The 23,431-nt window shown below is 39.2% G+C and overlaps 1 protein-coding gene across 4 annotated transcripts in view; it reads right to left on the bottom strand.

The window, feature by feature from the left end:
• Window positions 1–16,489: 16,489 nt before the first annotated feature.
• EMSY (EMSY transcriptional repressor, BRCA2 interacting) overlaps window positions 16,490–23,431 on the bottom strand; it is a 79,438-nt gene continuing 72,496 nt past the window's right edge. For all 4 annotated transcript variants that reach the window (XM_068988430.1, XM_068988431.1, XM_068988432.1 and 1 more), the window contains 2 exons: window positions 22,891–23,391; window positions 16,490–18,909 (listed from right to left, as the gene is read on the bottom strand). In XM_068988430.1, coding sequence (XP_068844531.1) covers window positions 18,715–18,909; window positions 22,891–23,391 — 696 coding nt within the window. In that variant the 3' untranslated portion in view covers window positions 16,490–18,714. The remainder of the gene's footprint in view (window positions 18,910–22,890; window positions 23,392–23,431) is intronic.

Below are 23,431 nucleotides of genomic sequence, written 5' to 3'. Positions count from 1 at the left end.
ATGTCCAGGAACAGAGAGAAGCCCACTGTGGCTGGAGCACAAGAATGAAGAGGAGGAGATGAGCTGGATAGGGTCAGTTGCACCAGGGTTAGGCTTGGGAAGTCGTCCTAAGAGCAGTGAGAAGCCATCAGGCGTTTGTCTAACACTTAATCCAAGAATTAGTTACAAAATTTAGAACAACTTTTTAAATAACAGTTTAATTGAAATATAATTCACAAGCCACAGAATTTACCCTTTTAAAGTGAAAATTCAATTTTTTAATTCACAGAGTTGGACAATCTTCTCCACAAACAATTTTAGAACATTTGCATCATATTTTGTAAAAAGACAATGGCAGTCACTACCCAAAACCCCAAGCCCTAGGCAACCATGGATTTACATTCTGTATGAATTTGCCTATTCTGTATACTTCATATGCATGGAATTATACAGTATAAGGTGGAGAAGGAAATGGCAACCCAGTCCAGTATTCTTGCCTGGAGAATCCTATGGACAGAGGAGCCCAGCGGGCTATAGTCCATGGGGTCACAAAGAGTCAGATATGACTGAGTGACTAAACAGCAACAACAATACAGTATATGGTGCATTGTGGTTAGTTTCTTTCACTTAGCATAATGTTGTTGCTTTGGGCTCCCCCATTTTTCAGGGTAAATGCTTTCTTTCTTTATCTCTTTTCTATTAATTAATAAGAAAGAGATGTTGAAGTCTCTGAAGGTAATTGTGAATCTGTTTACTTTTCCTTGCAATTCTAGCAGCTTTTTCCCTCTAAGACACTTTGAAATTCTTTCATTACATGCATATGCTTTTAGAATTTCGTGCTTTTGATCAGTTTATCTCTTTCTTAGGGCTTTCTTGGTAGCTCAATGGTAAAGGATCCACCAGCCAATGCAGGAGACACAAGAAACAGAGGTTTGACCCCTGGGTCAGGAAGATCCCCTGGAGGAGGGCATGGCAACCCACTCCAATATTCTTGGCTGGAGAATCCCATGGACAGAGGAGCCTGGCAGGCTGCAGTCCATAGGGTTGCAAAGAGCCAGACATGACTGAGCATGCACGTGGCACCCTTTTCTTATTAGGAAATGGGATTGTTTATTTCTGATGATATTCTTTGCTCTGAAATCTACTTTATCTGACACATAGAGCCATCCCAACTCTTTTTGTACTATTGGTAGTATAGTATATATATTTTCAATCCATTTACTTTTTAACTAACTTTTAAAAAATTGTATTTATTTATTTATTGCCTGTATTGAGTCTTCATTGCTATGGACAGGCTTTCTCTAGTGTGGTGAGTGGGAACTACTCTCTATTCGTAGAGCATGGACTTCTTATTGTGGCGGCTTCTCTTGTTGTAGAGCATGGGCTCTAGAACATGAGCTCAGTAGTTGTGATGCAGGACTTACTTGTCCTGCTGCATGTGGTACTGTCTCAGACTAGGGATCAAACCCTTGTCCCGAGCATTGGCAGGCGGATTCTTAACCACTGGACCAACAGGGAAGTCCCTCCATTTACTTTTTAAAGTCGAAGTATAGTCGAGTTACAATATTATATTAGCTTCGGGTGTACAACATAATGATTCAATATTTTTATAGGTTATTTGCCACTTAAAATTATTACAAGATATTGGCTATATTCCATGTTATGTACAATGGGAGCGTGTGTTTAGTCGCTCAGTCGTGTCCGATTCTTTTGCTCTATAATTTTGCGTTATTTTATACATAGTAGCTTGTACCTCAATCCACTTACTTTTAAACTATTTATGATTTTTTTAAACTGAGTTTCTTGGAGGCAGCATGTAATTGAGTCTTGTTTTTATATTTAATCTAATGCTTTATGCCTCTTAGTTGAGAGTAGATAATTTACATTTCATGTGATTATTTATGTGAGTGTGTGCTAAGTTGCATCAGTCGTGTCCAACTCTGTGTGACCCCATGGACTACAGCCCGCCAGGCTCCTCTGTTCATGGGATTCTCCAGGCAAGAACACTGGAGTGGCTTGTCATTCCTTTCTCCAGGGGATCCTTCTGACCTCAAGATCGAGCCTGCATCTCTTATGTCTCCTGCACTGGCAGGTGGGTTCTTTACCACTAGTATATCTGGGAAGCCCAGATTTTTTTATATGGTTAGGGTTAAATCCATTGTCTTGCTATTTGAACTGTCTTTTCTTTGTTCCCCTGTATGCTCACCTGGCTTCCCTTTAAGGACAAAATCCCACATAATCACATTGTGTTGTGAAAAACCATCATTGAAACTTGCATTCAGTGGCTACAGAACTTTAGGTTGATAGGCATTTTCCTTCTCTATTTTCAAGTATCATTCTGCTGTCTTTTTTGCTTGAATTGTTTCTTAAGGGAAATCTGTTATTATCCTTATTCTGGTTCCTTCATGTCTTTTTAGGCATTTTCCTTCTGTACTTTCAAGTATCATTCGCTGTCCTTTTGCTTGAATTGTTTCTTAAGGGAAATCTGTTATTATCCTTATTCTGGTTCCTTCGTGTCTTTTTCCTCACCCTAGTGCTTTAAGGTTTCCTTTTCATCATTGCTTTTGAGCATTTGACTATGAAACATCTATGTACACTCTTTCACGGAGCTCACTGAGATTCCAAGATGTGAGGGTTTATAGTTTTCATCAAATTCGGGGAAATGTTGGTCATTATTTTCAGGTATTCTTCTGTCTCTCTTCTTTTTCTCCAGGGTGCCAAAATACACATATATTAGACTGCTTAAAATTTTCTCAGTCCACTGATGCTCTTGTTCATTTTAAGATGTTTTCTTCTTACTCTCTGTGTTTCACTGGGGATAATTTCTATTATTGTCATTAAGCACCATAATCTTTCTTCTGAAATGCCTAATCTGCTGTTAACCCTACTCAACATATATCTCAGATATTATAATTTTCACCTCTAAACGTTTCATTTGTGTCTTTATATCTTCAATGTCTCCATCTAATATTTCAATACATATATGTAGTGATAATGACATTTTAAAATATTCTCCTCTGTTAGTTTTTACATCTGGGGTAAGCCTGTGTCTGTTTTATTTGATTTTTCTCATTGTAGGTTGTATTTTCCTGCTTATTTGCATTTCTGATCATCTTTATTTGATGCAAGTAATAGTGACTATTATCTTATTGAATGCTAGATATTTATTTTTATGAAGATTCTTGAGCTTTGTTCTAGGATGCACTTAAATGGGTTTGAAACAGTTTGATCTTCTTGGGGTATTTAAGATGTGTTAGGCAGGACAAAAATGGCAATTTGTCCAGGACTTATGATTCCCCACAACTGAGGCGAAACTCTTTTGAGCACTCTACCTGCAGCCTTGTGAAATAAGTAGCTTTCCAGTCTGCCTGGTGGGAACCAACTCTATTCCTGGCCCTGTGTGAGTGACAGCTACTACCTCCTCTAATCCTTCCAGGTAGATCCTTCCCCTGTCTTTGACAGTGTCGTCACACACACGCACCAACCAGCATTCAATAAAAGAAACAGGAGGATATCATCCAGGTCCCTGGAGATGGTGTGACCTTACTAAGGAGTTGGAATGCTCTCTCCATTATGACTAGAGGGAAGGCAGGCATGTGGGCCCAGATGTAAGTAGGTCCTTAGAAATAGTGGTTTGGAGAAGATTCTTAATCTGGGTTCCCCCAGCAGAGCACAAGACAAGGAATCACCACGTGTAAGTCCTTCATTCAGGAGGGGGCCCCAGGAAACATTATTACAGGAGTGGGGGAGTGAGGCAGAGAGGGGAAGGCAGCAAATAAAGGCAACATTACCAAGCCAGTTACCACTGTGGGTAACTGGGGCTTAACATGTGGAAGATGCTCTTAAGTTATCCCAAATTAAGAGGTGAGAGAGTTGGGTTATTTTTTCATATCCACTCCCATCATTCCCTGGTTAACTGGAGGGCTGTAAATTTCCCAGCATTTTGGCACCTGCATGGGGCAGAGGCAGGTCCCTGTGCCAGAGAAGCCCTTAGGTGAGCGGAGAGGTTGATGCCGGCAGGAGTCTGGCCAGCCGGCCCTGAAATGGAAAGGCTTTAAAGGAGCGATGCGTGGGGTGCCAACAGCATCTCAGTATACACTGCAGAGGGTCACTGCCACTTCTGAGTTCAGTGTTTAGTCTATACAAGGTGAGGTCATCGTCTGAGGGGGAGATTTGACAGGAGAAAAATGTCACTCTCAGTCGGGGTGTCCTAAGTGAGATGGCATGGGCCCGTGTGCTCCGGCTGTTGATAAGCCTTTGATTTTAATACACGCATACACATGCGTGCACACACAACCATCTTCCCCAGTGCATCCCCACTGTGCTGAGCCCGCAGGGCTGTGGAAGGCACAAAGTGCAGGTGTGGTGTGGGCAGCAAGAAACCACAAAAAGAGCACGAAACGTGGAGATGTCAGGAACTGGTTTCCCAGTTGGGAAAATGGTGCTAACTTGCCTCCCTGGACTACTGTGAGAATGAAGGGAAACAGGGCCCGTGAGAGCACTCTGCGAACTTAGAGCACTGTGCTCGCTGCCAGAGGCCATCAGGCGCTTGCAAGACGCCCTGGAGAAAGACTCACTGAAGATACACTTCCCAAGAAAACCCACACATGGTTACAAGCAAACCTCTGGTAAGTCAACAAAAGTCTTGATATTGTAAGTGCGGTCTGTGGTTCAGCAGCCCTGGCATCACCCAAGAGCTTGTTTCAAATGCAGAACTCAGATGCCAGCCTAGAACTGAGTCCAAAGCTACTGACTCAAACTGCATTTTAACAAATCCTCACAGAGTTCAAATCCACAAAGCAGCAGGAGATTCACTGGTCCTGTGCTCAGGTCAGAGCCTGCCTCTGTCCTCCCCTGCCCCCACCGCCACTTACCCCTCTGACTCCTGGGGCAGTTTGGTTGCCTCCAGGTTAGATTTGGGGTTCTAGTCTGGATCTGCTCCAGGGAGAAGACTGAGCCTGACTTACGCCTCCTCTCACTCCTTTAGCAAGGCTGTGTACTCTCATTGCTGAGCTGGAAAATCACTATAACTGTGTTCATAATGAAGATTGTGAAGAAACAAGAGATGGTAGGATTATGTTCGGGATGGTATGATAATATATTTCTGAAATTTACCTTCTGAAGAGGTTAAAATTAACAACAATAACTACAACAACAACAACAACAATGTCCTGTTGCTTAATTTATTTGAACTGTGGCAATCCGGAAAAGTCGTCAGTATGAAATGACTCATTCCCTGAGGGTTCTGAATAAGATTCTAAAATCACCACCCATGGTTTTCCTGCACTTTGAAGTGCCAGAACAAATGACAGCAGAGGAGGGCACTGCGCTTGGAGTCCAGAGAGGCTGATACACAAATATCTCACAACAATAACATCCTCATCCAAAAACAGCCTGCAATAAGGATGTTATTGCTGGGATTTGCTTGTGCATTTTAATGTTAATAAGCATTTGTGCACCTGTGAGCAAACCCCACGACCAGAATGGTCTAATTTTTTTTTTACACAATCAACAAATTTGTTGATGCCTCATCCATGCCAGATCCTATTCTAGGGACACGAAGAAGAATTCAATTCTTAGAGCAAACTTTCATGGAGCAAAAACTGGAAGCCATAATGAAAATTCAGAAGAGCTATAAAGGAGACAGATTCAACAGTAATGGGGGAAGAATTTGGGAAGTAACTCTGGAAGTGACCTTTGGGATGGAGGGTGAGAAGGCATTTTGGTCAAGAATCAGGGGTAAGTACAGTGTAGTAGGAAGGAATACAAGGCCCAGGAGGCAAAAGCGCGTGTCAGGTTTTTCCAGCTGGTTAACAACCTAATGCTACGGAGAAAAACTGAAGACAAATAGCCCTTTAGATCATTTGAAAAACCATGGATAACTCCACGAGACCCTGACAGATTGCACTGTTGACCTCTGGGTGTGTAATAGCTTCCAGGGGCCTGCTCTGAGCTCACTGCTTCCTAGTCACCCCACATCCCAATTTCCCACCATCTTTGAGTTATCCACCTATTCCATTCTCCTACTTTCTTGCCCATGGAAGACATCTACTCTCCTTCCAGCATCAGCTCTGGGGTTGCTAATGAATGAAACCATAAATTAGAAGAAAAGGAATTGATCTATTCTGGTTTGGGACAGCCTGAGGCTGAAGTACTTCTAGGAAATCCAGTTGGGGATGAGTCAAGGCAGTGGATTTTGGCTCTGGGAAGAGATAGTACTATAGATGTGGATTTGAGACTCAGCAGAAAATTGATGTAAATGTTATCTCCCCACCTACCCTCCTGTTCCTGAATTTACTTATGTTGTAATGGATGAACCCAACACCTCCACAAATCCCTTCTCTTCCCACTAGAACAGTACATGAGCAATTCTCCTCTCTCCTGCATTATAAACTTTCTTCTGTCCATTGGATCAATCCCATCAGGAATCCCATTTTCTTAAGTTACAAAACAAAAAACAACAAACCTCTTGACCTCACTTGCCTTTCTAGCAATTGCTCCTCTTTATAGCAACTCACTATCTTTGCAACTCATTATCTTTATTGTTTTCAGCTTCCTCCTCACATTCTTCTCTAGCTTTTGTCCCTAACTCCACCACAATTGCTCATCCCAAAGTCACCAATGACTTCACATGACTAGCTCTGTGAGTTCTCATTTTGACTTAGCAGCTTTCTTTAGCTGTTTCCTAGATACTGCCACCTCAGTCTCCAGCTTCAACCCCCATCCTTCTGGTCATTTCTTCTGTCCCCTTTTCTGATTCTGCCTCATCTTCCTGACCCCTATGTGCTGGACTGCCCAGGCATCAGCCCTTGTACCTCTTTTTTTTCCCCTATTTACAGGTATCTTGAATTTAATTTCTGCTAAACGGAACCGTTGATACCCTCTTTCAAAATTTGATCTCCCAAAGTCTTTCCTACTTAATGGCTATTCTACTCTTCCAAACTGCTCAGGACAAAATCTTGATGGTGATGGCAGATAAATGGTAGTAAACTCCAAGCTCCCATGGTCCCACAGAAACATTGAAAAATAAGCAGAAACTGTCAGAACCAATTTGTCAGACTCTGGAATATAGTCAAAGGTTTACAGCAATAACCAAATGATGAATCAAGCAAATGGCAACTTGAGAAGTATAGGATGGTTAGTAAGGGAGTGGGTGTGGGGCAAAGAAATAGGAGTTACTACATAACAGGTAACGAATTTCAGTTGGGGATGAGGAAAAAGTTCTGGAGACAGTGGTAGTGGTTGTCCAACAATCTGAATGTACATAATGCCAATGAATTGTGTACTTAAAATGGCAAATTTTGTTCTGTATATTTTACCAGAATTTTTAAAAATGAGATAAAAAAAGAAAAAAAAGGAAAGCTTTATGGCATTTTACTAGCCTTTATCCCACTCTCTCCCTGACTTGGCTTAAAGATGTCAAGTTACCAGTGTAGGGGCCTGGTCCCTGGTTCTGGGAGGAGGACAGCAAACCGTATTTGCAAATTATTGTGTACATCTGTTCTAAGCTGCCTCAGGGTTATTTGAAGGATCAAAGCAAGGCACTCGTTGCTGTCTCACTTAAATAAAAACTCACTCCAGCTGAAAAAGCAGCAGACATTTCTTGAAAACATGGTATGGCTGAAAGACAACCTACACACACCTGAAGAACAAGATTTGGTTGAGACGTCAACCATCGATAAATCACCTAAGGACTGGGAAGACAGACTAGGGAGTCATTTGTTTTTGTTTTTTTGAAATTAGGGCATTCAAAAGCAGCTGTATATCAGAAATTTAGAAAGCCATGCACATACTTAGGAAAAGGACTGAGGCCTCAAGCTTCACATTAGGATGGTCTCTAGGTTCAGTGGAAGTCTGGTTAAGTGCTGAAGGGCCACAGCACAAAGTTGGTCTGCAAATATAAGGAGGTATGTATGTGTGTGTATATTTGCTTAGCTCCTAGGGTTCAAGGAAATTTCTGTCAAAACACTAGTTTAATACATGCTGAGGAATAGAGACTTCAGTGACCACACATGAAAAAGAAAAGTTTCTAGGGGTGGAAGAGAAGTTAGGAGAAGTCACTAGACAAGTGAACCACTACAGCCTTTAACAATCAAAATAAAAAACAAAGAATGCCAAACCAAACCAACAAAAATCCTTCAAATCCTGGGGGAAAGTGAAAATCTGTTGTCTATAGAGTTGCTATATCTTAATATTCAGAGGTTCATTTTTCAACAAAAAAATCAAAGTATATAAATAAAGAGTAAAGTACAATCCATTCAGCAGTACAAAATCAGTTAACTGAAAGTCACCCAGAAAACTCAGACATTGGACTTACTGCACAAAGCCTTTAAAATAACTGTCTTAAATAAGCTCAAAGAGCTAAAGAATAACATGGAGAAACAAATAGAGGAAAGTGATGTCTAAACAAAGGAGAATAACAATAAATTATAAAAAGGAACCAAACAAAAACTCTGGAGATGAAATATATAATTATTAAAATGAAAACATCATGAAAAAGGTATAAAGGTTCCTAAAAATTAAAAATAAAAGTATCATATGGTGCAGCAATTCCATTACTGGGTATATATCCAAAGGAAATAAACAGAGTATCTCTAAAAGATATTTGTACTCCATGTTCATTCCAGCATTATTCTCAATAGCCAAGACATTTGTTCATCAACAAATGAATGGATAAAGAAAGTGTGTGTGTGTTGTATACATATACAGTCCAGTTCAGTTGCTCAGTCATGTCTGACTCTTTGTGACCCCCATGAATAGCAGCACACCACGCCTCCCTGTCCATCACCAACTCCCGGAGTCTATCCAAACTCATGTCCGTTGAGTCGGTGATGCCATCCAACCATCTCATCCTCTGTCGTCCCCTTCTCCTCCTGCCCTCAATCTTTCCCAGCATCAGGGTCTTTTCAAACGAGTCAGCTCTTTGCATCAGGTGGCCAAAGTATTGGGAGTTTCAGCTTCAACATCAGTCCTTCTAATGAACACCCAGGAATGATCTCCTTTCCGTTCAGTTCAGTTCAGTTCAGTTCAGTTGCTCAGTCGTGTCCGACTCTTTGCGACCCCATGAACTGCAGCATGCCAGGCCTCCCTGTCTATCACCAACTCCTGGAGTTCACTCAGACATGTCCATCGAGTCAGTGATGCCATCCAGCCATCTCATCCTCTGTCATCCCCTTCTCCTCCTGCCCTCAATCCCTCCCAGCATCAGAGTCTTTTCCAATGAGTCAACTCTTCACATCAGGTTGCCAAAGTAGTGGAGTTTCAGCTTTAGCATCATTCCTTCCGAAGAAATCCCAGGGCTGATCTCCTTCAGAATGGACTGGTTGGATCTCCTTGCAGTCCAAGGGCCTCTCAAGAGTCTTCTCCAACACCACAGTTCAAAGGCATCAATTCTTTGGCGCTCAGCTTTCTTCACAGTCCAACTCTCACATCCATACATGACCACTGCAAAAACCATAGCCTTTACCAAACGGACCTTTGTTGGCAAAGTAATGTCTCTGCTTTTCAATATGCTATCTAGGTGGGTCATAACTTTCCTTCCAAGCAATAAGCGTTTTTTAATTTCATGGTTGCAGTCACTATCTGCAGTGATTTTGGAGCCCAGAAAAATAAAGTCTGCCACTGTTTCCACTGTTTCCCCATTTATTTCCCATGAAGTGATGGGACCAGATACCATGATCTTCATTTTTCTGAATGTTGAGCTTTAAGCCAACTTTTTCACTCTCCACTTTCACTTTCATCAAGAGGCTTTTTAGTTCCTCTTCACTTTCTGCTGTAAGGGTGATCTCCTTTAGGATGGACTAATTGGATCTCCTTGCAGTCTAAGGGACTCTCAAGTCTTCTCCAACACCACAGTTCAAAAGCATCAATTCTTCAGTGCTCAGCCTTCTTTATAGTCCAACTCTCACATCCATACATGACTACTGGAAAAACCGTAGTCTTAACTAGACGGAACTTTGCTGACAAAGTAATGTCTCTGCTTTTAAATATGCTGTCTGCGTTGGTCATAACTTTCCTTCCAAGGAGTAAGCGTCTTTTAATTTCATGGCTGCAATCACCATCTGCAGTGATTTTGGAGCCCAGAAAAATAAAGTCTGACACTGTTTCCACTGTTTCCCCATCTATTTCCCATGAAGTGATGGGACGGGATGCCATGATCCTAGTTTCCTGAATGTTGAGCTTTAAGCCAACTTTTTCACTCTCTTCTTTCATCAAGAGGCTCTTTAGTTCTTCTTCACTTTCTGCCATAAGGGTAGTGTTATCTGCATATCTGAGGTTATTGATATTTCTCCTGGCAATCTTGATTCCAGCTTGTGCTTCCTCCAGCCCAGCGTTTCTCATGATGTACTCTGCATAAAAGTTAAATAAGCAGAGTGACAACATACAGCCTTGATGTACTCCTTTTCTTATTTGGAACCAGTCTGTTGTTCCATGTCCAGTTCTAACTGTTGCTTCCTGACCTGCATACATGTTTCTAAAGAGGCAGGTCAGGTGGTCTGGTATTCCCATCTCTTTCAGAATTTTCCACAGTTTATTGTGATCCACACAGTCGAAGGCTTTGGTATAATCAATAAAGCAGAAATAGATGTTTTTCTGGAACTCTCTTGTATACATATACAATGAAATATTATTTAGCTTTTAAAAAGAATAAAACTCATTTTCAACAACATGTATGAATCTGGAAGATGTTAAGTGAAATAAGCAAGGCACAGAAAGACAACTATTGCATGATCTCACATATATGTGTAATCTAAAAAAGTAGAACTCATAAAAGCAGAGAGTAGAATGGTGGTTACCAGGGGCTGGGAAAATGGGGGATATGTTGGTAAGTTCTTAAAAAAACTTCCCTGGAAGGGTTCAACAGCAAATTTGAAAATGCAGAAGATGGAATCAGTGAATTTGAAGACAAAACAACTGATATTATCCAGTCTGAGGAGCAGAAAGAGAAAAGAATGAAGAAAAATGAATAGAGTCTAAAAGACCTACGGAACACCAGCAAACAGATCAATATATGCATTATGGAAGTCCCAGAAAAAGACAGAGAGGAAAAGGCGGAACAAATATTTGAATAGAAAATAACTGAAAAATTCCCAAGTTTGATGATGAAGATATGAATCTACATATTCAAGTTCAGTGAACTTCAAGTAGAATAAACTTACAGACCCACATTAAGACACATCATAATCAAACTCTCAAAAGACAAAGAAACAATTCTAAAAGAAGCAAGAGGGCAGCAATTTATCATGTACAAGGGCTCTACAATAAGACCAACAGCCAATCTTTCACCAGAAGCCATGGAGTCTAGAAGGAAGTGGGATGACATATTTAAAAGTGCTAAAGAAAAAAAAAAATCAAGAATTCAATATCTGGCAAAACTTTCAAAAATAAGGGAGAAATTAAGACATTTCCAAATGAGGGACTTAATTACCAATAGATCTTCCCTAAAAGAAATGCTAAAACCCTTCAGGTTGAAACAAAGGGCCACTGGATAGTAACCTGAAGACATATGAAGAAATAAAGATACCAATAACTACATAGGCAAATGAATGTAAGGGCAGAGTTTTGTATGCTATCAAAATTATCAATTCAAATTAGATTGCTATAATTTTAAGATATTCCATGTAATTCCCATGGTAACCACAAAGGAAATATCTAAATATCTAAAAAATATACACAAAAGAATTGAGAAAGGAGTCAAAACATTTCACTACAAATAATCAACTGAACACAAATGAAGACTGTAATGGAGGAAATGGAGGATAAAAAGGGTGTAAGACATTTGGAAAACAAATACCAAACAGCATAAGTAAATCGTTCCTTCTTAATAATTACATGAAAGTAAATGGATTTAACTCTCCTTTCAAAAAGACTGACAGACTAAATTTTAAAATATCCACTCTGCTATCCACAAGAGACTCACTTTAGATCTAAAGGTAAAATAGAAGTGAAAGGATAGAAATATATATTCCATGAAAATGGTAGCCAAAAGAGAGCTAAGGTGACTATACTACTATCAGAAAAAATAGATTTTAAGTAAAAACTGTTAAGAGACAAAGAGGTACAATAGACAATGATAAAAGGGTTGATTCATCAAGCTGCTGCTGCTGCTAAGTCATGTCAGTCATGTCCGACTCTATAAATGGCAGCCCACCAGGCTCTTCCGTCCCTGGGATTCTCCAGGCAATAATACTGGAGTGGGTTGCCATGTCCTTCTCCAATGCATGAAAGTGAAAAGTGAAAGTGAAGTTGCTCAGTCATATCTGACTCTTCGTGACCCCATGGACTGTGTAGTCTACCAGGCGCCTCCGTCCATGCAAAACAATTATAAGGATATATGCATCAAACAGAGCTCCAGAATACATGAGGCAAATATTAATAAAAACCAAAGGGAGAAATCATTCCACAATAATAGAGATTTGTGCAGACTTCAGTTCACCACTTTCATCAATCATGGATAGAATATCTATGGTAGAATGAAGAAAAAAATAAGAGAAGTAAAACTGGGACTTCCCTGGTGGTCTAGTGGTTAAGAATTTGCCTGCCAATACAGGGAACGTGGGTTTGATCCCTTGTCTCGGAAGATTACATGTCACGGGGCAACTAAGCTCGCGGACCACAACTACTGAGCTTGTGCTATAGAGCCGAAGAGTCACAACTACTGAGCCTGTGTGCCCTAGAGCCTGTGTGCTCCACAAGAAAAGCCACCACAATGAGAAAGTCACATATCACTACTAGAGTAGCCCCCACTCCTTGCATCTAGAGAAAGTCTGTACGAAGCAACAAAGATCCAGTGCAGCCAAAAGTAAATAATTTTAAAAATAAGTAAAACTGAAAATTCACAAATACGTGGAAATTAAACCACATTTTAAAATAACCAATGGTTGAGGAAATAACAAGAGAAACTAGAAAATGCCTGAGATGAGTGGGAAAAAAAAAATCCCAACATACTAAAATTAATGGAATATAGCAAAAGTAATGCATCTGGTAAATTTATAGCTATAAATGCCTACATTAAAAATGAAGGTCTCAAAATCAATAACCTAACTTTACATCTTGGGGAACTAGAAAAAGAAGAAAAGCTAAGACCAAAGCTAGCAAAAGAAAGCAAATAATAAAGAACAGAATGGAGATAAATTAAACAGAGAATAGAAAAAATAGAATCAATGAAGTCAAATCATTTATTGGAAGAGATCAACAAAACTGGCAACACTTTAAGTTTGAGCATGCTCTGGGAGTTGGTGATGGACAGGGAAGCCTGGCGTGCTGAAGCCCATGGGGTCACAAAGAGTCAGAGATGACTGAGCTGAACTGAACTGACCCCCTCCCAAAAAGATGTCTATAAGGAAGATTCACATGCTACAAACAGTTCACTAATGATAAATGATTAGTAAACACACGTTTCTCCCAAAATGCTAGAGGAACCTAGCAGTGGGGTGGGATGAATTCTCCTTGAAGAGATCTGGGCAGTCTTAGCAAAGGAGGTGAAAGTCAAGCTGGGCTTTGAGGAATGAGTGAGACTTTCTAACAGCATAAACTGTGTGTGTGGTGGGGTGCACAGGCAGCAGACCAGGGTAGTGAAATGAAGGATGAATCCAGAAACCTAAGCTGAAGCTATGGCTAAAAACCTTGAATACCAGATTCCGCAGTGCTGGGGAACCACTGTAGATGTTAGAGAAAAAGGACAGGAAGAGATGAGACTGGCATCAAAAAAGAAATGTTAAATGTTCTTCCGTTCCAATGAACCAACGTAACTCCAAATATTTTATAAAAGTGTTAATTCATTTTACTGGCTCTAATGGCTTAAAACTTTTTAATGACTTCTCATTTTTCTTATAAAAAATATTCAAACTTTTATAACAAGCTGTAAGATCCATATAGTTTGGTCTCTACTTTCCACTCCCACTGTACTCACTGCGCTTGCTCTCCAAACTGCTGCCACACTGGCCTAGAAGTCCCCTCCCACCACAAGGGTTTTGTATCTGCTGTCCATCTACCGGACAGCTGCTGCCCTCCTCTTTGCCTAGCTCAGTCCTTTTCCTTCAGATTACAGGTTAAACAGTCTTTCCTGAAGGAAAACTCCCCAACCTCCCCATTCATATGCTATCATGGCACTTTCTGTCACAGCATTTAACACTGAATAGATCTAGGTGTGATCTTTGATGAACATTATCTCCTTTGCTATGCTGAAGCTCCATGAGGACAAGGGCTTCTCCCCCAGCTGACAACTGTGTTCCTGATGTCTATGCAAAGCAAGTATACAGTAACTATTGATATTTTTTGGAAGAGAAAGAAAAAGTCAGAAAGAACCACTTTGGAGGAATTTTGCTCACCTATCAGTTTTTTAAAAGTAGGAATCATAATTCATTCCATCTTCTGTTGTTTTAAACCCCTTAGAGCTTGTCCAAACTGACATGGCTTGTCAGGAATCAAACTCAGGCTTGCTTTAAAAAAAAAAAAAAAAGTGTACCTGTTTTCAGGTACACTGTATATGTAAGTAAGGAAGAGAGAAAAAGGCAAGAGTGGGCCTTCTCACAAGTACAACTGTACAGTGTTTCTTTTTTCTCTCTCTCTCTATATATATACAGGTCATCAAACCTCACTTACATAAAGGCTTATAAACCTGCAAGCAGAGGCAAAAGACTGTTTCTCACTGTCCTTTCTTGGAAAGGCCTTGCCCATATGGTGCTTTCTCACTCTACTTCCTCTTATCAGGAGTTTGTGACACATAATTAAACTGAGTTGAGCACCTCTGAGTGAAGGCATGTTAGGCTGGCGTGATGATCATCTTAAAGACCAACGCCAAGTTCCTCTGACCTCCCAAAGATCAGTCCTGTGTCTGGTGGCACAAATATACTCTTCTATGGAAAGTAGCAACTCATGGCTCAGCATGATGCCTACTAGCATTTAACCTGTGAGGACAGGCTCATCACCTGTCTCTGAGCCCTCAGTTTTTTAAGTGGTAGTGGTACAAATACTAGACTTAAAAAATAGATCACCAAACTTAAAAGGCTTACAAAATAGAGCACAACTGTGCCGGGCATTTTCACATAAACAATTTCATTTAATCTTCACAATAATTCTATGGGATCAGAATTATGGGAAATGTGACTTCCTCAAGTTCATATGACGAATAAACAGAGGAGCCTGGAACTCAAAACCTAACTATTATTTCCTTTGCACCATCCCAGGTGCTACTGAAGTCTCCTATCACAGCAGTGTATTGAAATGTATTCAAAAGCATTTTCAACTATAAAGCTCTATACATTTTTAAGGATGTTAAGTAATTTGCTACATTAGAGATGAAGAACAAGAACCTGATTAAGATTTTAAGGGTGATGAATTAATTTCCAGAAAACAACTTACTTTTAAGAGTAGTAATATTTCTGTACTTCAAAAGTTCTCAATTTAAATAATAAAATAGAAAATGATTTAATTAAGAAACAGGCAAAGAACATTTCTCCACAGATGTATGAATGGCTGATAAACACATGAAAAAATACTCATCACTAGCCATCAAGGAAATATGTATCAGGACCCTTCATATGTTAGCATAACTACAATTAAAATTACAGCCAGTGTTGGCCAAGACACAGAGAAATTGGAGATCTCCGACACTGCTGGCAAGAATATAAAATGTGCAGGCACTGTAGAAAAGAGTTTGGCAGTTCTTCAAACTGTTAAAAATACTTACCACACGACCCAGACATTGCACTCCTAGATATCTACCCAAGAGAATTGAAAACTTACGTAAAACTTGTACACAAATGTTCATGATAGTATCATTCATAAGAGCCTCAAAGTAGAAACAACACAAATGCCCATCAACTGATGGATGGACAAAATGTGGTACATCCACACAGTGGATTATTACTGAGCCATAAAAAGGAATAGGGCACTGATGCACGCTGCAACATGAATGAACCTTGAAAACACTACATTAAGTGAAAGAGGACAGTCATAAAAGATCACATATTACATGGTTCCATTTATATGAAATGTCCAGAACAGATAAATCCATAGGGACAGAAATGATTAGAGGATACCCAGGGTGGTGGTGGTTTCAGGCATACAGGGTTTCTTTGGGGGATTATACAAATGCTCTAAAATTGACTGTAGTGATGACTGCCCAACTCTAAATACACTAAAAAACCACTGAACTGTAATACTTTAAATGGGTGAATGGTATGATGTGAAGTAATCTCAGTAAAACTGCTCATTTTTGTAAAGTTCTGTAATTTCACCATAAACTGCAACTGCTAGTATGAAGCATTTATCAAAGTTTCCTTTAAACCAAACAGATTTTTCTTATCACTGCTTGTAACAGTTGTTAGGGTTTTATTCATTTTGTAGCATTTGCATTGTAATCTTGGAATATCTTTCACATGGGTGATGTAAACTTACATTTATGAACTTAAACATATGAAACAGTAAAAGATCTAAGGCTAAGATTTTCAGGTAAAGGACGCCTAGAGATCCATGAATGGCATTACCATCCCCCCACTAAATTAAGAAACCTAAGAGCCACTCTTCTTTCTTCTTTCCTTTAGCCTTCATATCCATTTCATCAGCCAGTAACCCTGCTTGTCAACTCCATAAGGGAAGGATTTTCTGTTTATTCACTATGGTACATACCTGGTGCTTTAGCCTAGCATCTAGCACAAGGAAGATGTTTAATTAATATTTGTCAAATAAATTGAAATTCATGCTGTCCTTGAGATTAACAGTTTTTAAAAGAAAAAAAAATTAAATCCCTCATTTGATAATTTGTTAAAATATATACTAATTTTTAAAAATGCAGACTATGGAAATTTCATCTGCCATTTTAGTTGCTGAAACATATTAAGGCTAAATTCTCAAAGGGACACAGGTATGCTATGGTGCCGGAATATGCAAAAGTAGAACATAATGACTTTATTCAAGTTTGCTGTTACCTGATCCATGAATATTTAAAAGATATTTTATTTTATAAAAACTTACATCTGTAAGTAATGGACTGACTGTTAACAGAGGGCTTAACCTGGAACACACAGATAGGCTTAGAGGCCCATGAACCCCTAAAAATTGCAAAACCTAACATGTATATTGGCATGTGAGAGTTTTCACTTTTTGGTGAGAGTTCAAAGTGTCATCAGATTTTCAAAGAAGTCTATAACCCAAAAGGTTAAAAAAATTACTTAACTAGAAACAGTCACAAAGTCTTTTAAACAGGAATTTGTACAATAAAATAATACCCAACAGCTCCATCTATGGGTATAAGTCATTATCATGTAGCAGAAATAATGACAAGTACAACAAATCAGTGCATCTGTGAATGCCTGTGTTTAAATCTTCAGTGTCACTCTAGTGGGAATTTATTAACTATAGGATCACAGTTGGTTTTTTTTTTCCAGATATAGATGTAAAAATTAGGAGACCATTGATGAATTCTACTTTACAGTACTTCAGCACCAAAAAATTGGGCAGTTATGCTGATATATGTATATACAGTTCAACATCTGTCAGTCTTAAAATGCTTATTTATAGTGAAATCTATATAAAACCGTTAAAAACTTTTCTATTTACATTTTTTTAAAAAATGAAAAGTATAGTTTCCTTTGCCACAACTTGTCAAAACTGACTCACCCATTCCCACCCTCTTACCCTTCACTCTACTTGTGACAGACAGTGATCACAAGACCCATACATATTGCTTAAACAAATCATGTCCTAAAAAGGTAGAATGCTTAAAAACATTACATTTAGAACTGTAAATGAACTTTTTATACATTTCAAAGGGGGTTAAACAAAGGTATGTAAAAGTTATTTTCAAAGTCTCAGTCCAACATGAATGTGCAATTTCAGTGTTAAGATAGCATCATATGAATAATTTGTTTTCCTGAACATAACTGAACATTTCCTTTGGACTAGAAAATATTTCTAGTTTCTCTGTTTCACAATGAAACATTTTCTCATAAGTTTTCTTAAAGGAGAAAGGGGGAGAGGGTGGGAGGTGGAAAGGGTAGACACTCCTGGGTTACAGGAAATTTGTCAGAAGGAATATGGCCTGCTTTGAAATGTTTACATTTAAATAAATAGAAAGCAAGTGTGCTGCCTAGAGCACAAAGGAAGGACAACACAATAAATTAGCATACAACTGGTGAGAATGTACAAACCACCCAAAAAAGCTTTTCCCACTGGTTAGGGACCTGATTTCCACCATCTAACAAGGATTCTTTAATGCCAGTATCAAAGAACTAGTTATTTTATAAAATATGAACTGAGGAGATGTAAAATGTTTACCAATTCAGCACTTGGAGGGATTTGCAAAAACATACAAGATTAAAAAAAAAAACCACTGTTCCTGACACACTGTTTCAAAATACAAACTATTCACATTCTCCTTTTTTGATGGTGTTTGCTCAGTAGAAACCAGTTGAGGAACATTCACAGGAAAAGACTCTTTCCACTGCAAGACAAACTTTTCCATTAGCCATGGTCCAACAGAGAAAGAATATCAGGTCTTATGTCACCGTAGATGTGCATCTTTTTTCTTTTTCTAAAAAAAAGTACATTCCCCTGTGAGTTTTATCTTGTTTTAAAATGCTACTCCTGCAGCAATTCTTGTTGAAACACTGCTGTTTCAGGGTCCACAGTCTAAGCATGGGCAAAGTGCTCTCTTTAGACATCAAAATACAAGGGCTTCCCTGGACACTTGGTAACCAAGTAGGTTTTAAAGTGCACTCCTGTGTCCAAACACTAGGATCGCTCAGCAGAACTCTGAGAGGGGCTGGGTTCAGTTCCATCCTCTGTGCTACTGTCTATGTCCTGCTCCATGGCCGTCTCATCATCATCCAACTGCTGACTGGTGAAATTGTTCAGTTCAAGGAGCCCGCTGGGCTCTACGACCACGTTGGAGCTGGAGTGGCAAGGAATAGCATACTGGGGAATGGCCTGGAAGAGAAGACAGGAAAGAAGCTTCATGGTTAAAAAAAAAAAAAAAAAGGTAACAGAAGGATGTCCTCAACAATAACAAGGAAGGAAATAAGGAAACTGACATTAACTGGACAACTACTAGATGCCAGGCACTATGCTAGATGCTTAATACTATTCCCATTTTACAAATGAGGAAACTAAGATAGTAAGTGACTTAATCAAGGTCACACAGTTGGTCACCGTTAATGCTAGGATGCCAGGATTCAAATCCAAGTCCTCTACAACGCAAAGTGATCTCTCCACTCCTTGATGGTGCCTCTTCTAACAAAGGAGGCTGAAGTCCATGCCTAATTCAAGAGACAGACTCTGAGGATATTTTTATTTGGTCATTAAGCAAATTTTAAATGTAAATGCATCAGATTTTGCTTCTGCAAGATGAATGATTAATCCACTGATACCACAATATTTTTAAGCCCTTTGGTAGCTCAAAGGTGAACTTATTTGTTTGGGTCACATTGTAATAATCTTTATTGAAAATAAGGCTAGAGAGGACAAACAGTCTTTTAAACAATTAAAGTACCAAAAGATAAACATGTATTAGGCCATATTGCCTTGTCAGATTCTTTTTTTCTCAACTTTATTATATACCTTCTTAAAAGGCATATCAGTTCATATCATACATACCCTTACTTAAAATTCTACAGTTGTTTCCTATTGTTCTTGCTATAAATCAAAAACCTTACTATGTCTCCAACCTTATGCCAAACTCGCTTGTGCCACAGGGTGTATGCACTAGTTCTTCCCCTCTTTCTGGAATATCCTTCCTCTAAATCTTTACGTGGCTGGTTCCATTCTTATCATCTGCATCTTAGCTCAAATGCTTCAAGTAAAAGGCTTTGAGAAGCCTTCCTTCTATGAAGGGGAACCAGAGTACTGGGTCGATCCCACCCCTAACCCCTATTATGTTCTGTACATTTGCTTTATTGATTTATCATCTCTTTGTTTTCTTCTCATCCTTAGAATGTAAGAACCAAGACAGTTTGAACCAGAGCACAGATCCTGACTATCTTTTTCACTGCTAGATACCCAGACCTTTGAACAGGGTCTGGCACACATTGAAACTGAAAGTCACTCAGTCATGTCTGACTCTGTGACCCCAAGGACTATACAGTCCATGGAATTCTCTGCGCCAGAATACTGGAGTAGGTAGCCTTTCCTTTCTCGAGGGGATCTTCCCAACCCAGGGATTGAACTCAGGTCTCCTGCATTGCCAACGGATTCTTAACTTTCCCAATGAATGATGTATCTTTAACATAAAGAACCCAGGAGCAAAGTTGAATATCAGCATTTTGAAAATATACCTAATCAAAACAACCTTCCATTGAGGAGAGATGCAAATTTAGTTTTAACACTCTCAAGAAAATAGTGTAAAATGCCTAGGCATTGATTCTAAATTGTCTTCCCGCACGCTCCTGCCCTTGTTCCATGCGGCTGGTCACTGTGAAAAAGTCGCTGGTGGGGTCAGAATTTTAGTTCAGCTCTAGCTGTGACTTGCTGTGGACCTCTGAATAAGTCACTTCCCTTCTTAAGCTTTAGTTTAATTTTGTGTAAAATAAGATCATTAGAAAAGATATGCTTTAAATATTCCTACAGATCTAAATTCTATGAATTCTATATACATACAGACTCCTTTAAAATAGAAGATACATTCATCTTGTGTACTCCTCTATCCTTACACCTAGCACAGTGCCTGGAACACAGAGGTCAAATAATCCATGTGGAATGAATGAATGAATAGAAGAAATATGGATTATCTGTCTACAAGGTACTTAATATTAAACATGCTGAATTTTTACAGAACACTTTTCAAGAAATCAAGGAACTTCTGCAGACTTCCTTCACTCAAGTCAGTAGGTATTTTACTGAATGAGTAAAAATCAATACTTTGGGTCAAAGCTAAGCATAACTACTGAGACCTGAAAATAAATGTTCCAACAATCTGTTAGTGATGATTATAACAACAAGAGCTATCCTCATTGAGTATTACTCTATATAGGACACTTAACCAGATATTTACTCAATCCTCAAAACAACTCTTTGAGCTATTATTGTTTTCCCTTCATCACAGGAACAGAGGTTAACTGTTGCTCAAAGCCACAAAGTAGGTAAGGATTATGGGATTCAAATCTAGATATTTCTGACTCCAAAAGCTTGGTCCTTAATGCTGCTCTTCCCTCTGACACAGTGACACATCAACCCAGCACATAGTAAATGCTAAAAATTAGCTCAGTAATCTTGCCGAGAACCTACTCATTAGCTATCATCTTTGATACAGGAAGCAAATTACATTTTAACCCCTGTTCATGAAGTATAGAAAATAATTTCCACATAAGCTATTCAAAATAATTTTCAATTTAGCAAGTATACAAATTTAAAGAACTTAAACTGCCAGGGGCCACAGTAAATTTTAGTAAAAATAGGAATAGCTATCATATATTGGGCAATCACTACAAGCCAGGTACTGTGCTAAGTGCTTCATCTCAATTTTATATAATCCTTATGTCAACCATGTAAAGTAGGCATTCCTTATTCCCATTTTACTGATGAGGAAACTAAGGCACAGTGAGGTTAAGTAGTCTTGCCCAAAGTCACACAGTGAATAGCAAAGCCACGAAACCTCCTTTTCCACCAAACCCTACCTCTTCAGTGGAGAAGGGCATGGCAACCCTCTCCAGTATTCTTGCCTGGAGAATCCCATGGACAGAGGAGACTGGTGCAGTCCATAGGGTCGCAAAGAGTCAGACACGACTGAAGCGACTTAGCAGGCAATGCTACCTCTTCAGGGGGAAAAAACACGTAACAAATCCATTTGGTCAACGATTATTTAGTTCACTATTTGTTTTGACAGGAACAAAATGTTTGAATAATTCAATGGCCAGATCTATTTGCGTTTAAGCATTTCCCCTATACTAAGATAAATCCTATCTGGGTTAATATCGGTCAACTTGCATTCTTTCATGGCTTGGGATCACAGAAAAGGCAAAATTTACTACAGAATAGTCTAACTCACACAATATAGTACAATAAATACTACCATCCATAGTAAATACTAGATTATCCGCATTTCAATAAATCCAAATTCTCAATTAACTAAAATGTGCTGCTCTGATACCTTCTAAGCAAAAAATGATAAATGTCAAGAAAAAAACCTGAAACCTTGCAAGGAGAGAAGGAAATAAAACACAACTTCTAGAAGCTAGTCTGGACCCAGTAACTCTTCAGTCTGGATTATATATGATAACAGATGAATTATAGAATGAAGGGAATGTGAGGCATAGGAAAATCTACTGTCAATAATGTCATGTTCACTAGCCTGTACTTACCAAGGCAGGAGAGTAACCATAATAAGATTTTTCAATAATATAATGATTGAAATAAAAAGCAAAGCTTTACGGTTAATCCCAAGTTAGTTATAAAATTAAATTACTAAGGAACATTCTTTTATAACATGGTTCTCTAGACATTTCAGTTAATTAAGGTTTTATAGTGCTGAAAACCATAAATTTGGATCAAGATCAAGAACTGTGTTTCTACAAGGGTCTCTGAAATTAACTTGAAATAGGAGTACAATCCAGTTATATCCCAGGAGTACAAACTACTTATACTCTAGGCAAAGACTGAAAAGCCCAAAATTTGACCTGGAAAGTTGCTGATTTTGTAGGTTGACTGCTGAGTCAACACTGGCAAGTGTGGCTTGCATCTATGAATCAAGCGGACACAGGGGCTCGGGGCCCTTGACTGTCTCTAAGGTGTACTGCTGTGATAATATCTATCAATATTCTAGGATAATTATAAACTTGTATATTTGTAATAGGTAATAAATCAAATTTGATAATCTCTTTGCCATTTTGGCTTGACTCTTCCTGTGACATCCCAAAACACACCAAACCCACAACCCTCAAGACACCCAAGATTTCTTCTGTTCCTTCTGATTCTTACCTGGATGATAATTTCTGCTGGGCTCTCTTCAGCTTTCTTTTGGCCTACATTCTGAATACGCATGAACTGGCCTGTCGCAGGCACTCCTGGTGCATCGATTTTCCTTGTCGTTAGGGGAGGGCCAACAGCAGATGGACTTGAACAGGACTCTCTACATTTCTGTTGCTGGGGAGTGGAATTCGCCATCCCTGCCACCACCACATGGGTGGAGGGTAATGATCCTGCTTCACCAGTGAGCACACTAGTGGCAAGAGCCTTCTTTGGGGGATCCACTACCAAATGCTCTACATTTGTATCAATCTGAGCTTCCATCAAAGACATTTTCAAAATGTCTGACACTGCTGTCTTCTCAGAGGCCTGAATGGGAGATATGCTTGTAACTGGTGATGTCAACTTAGGCACAGAACTGCCACCAGTTATCTTTGTAACTGTGGGAGGCTGGCGCCCCTCAAAAGTTATCTTTGTAACAGAGGATCCTTGGGTTATAATTGGCTGCTCCACCTGAAAACAAATTGGGGTTGTGTGTGTTACAGCTACATAT

Source organism: Capricornis sumatraensis, chromosome 16 (assembly GCF_032405125.1).
Source record: "Capricornis sumatraensis isolate serow.1 chromosome 16, serow.2, whole genome shotgun sequence".
Lineage (NCBI taxonomy): Eukaryota > Metazoa > Chordata > Mammalia > Artiodactyla > Bovidae > Capricornis > Capricornis sumatraensis.
Note: the sequence above shows the minus strand (reverse complement) of the source record. Positions and strands in the feature narration are given on the sequence as shown.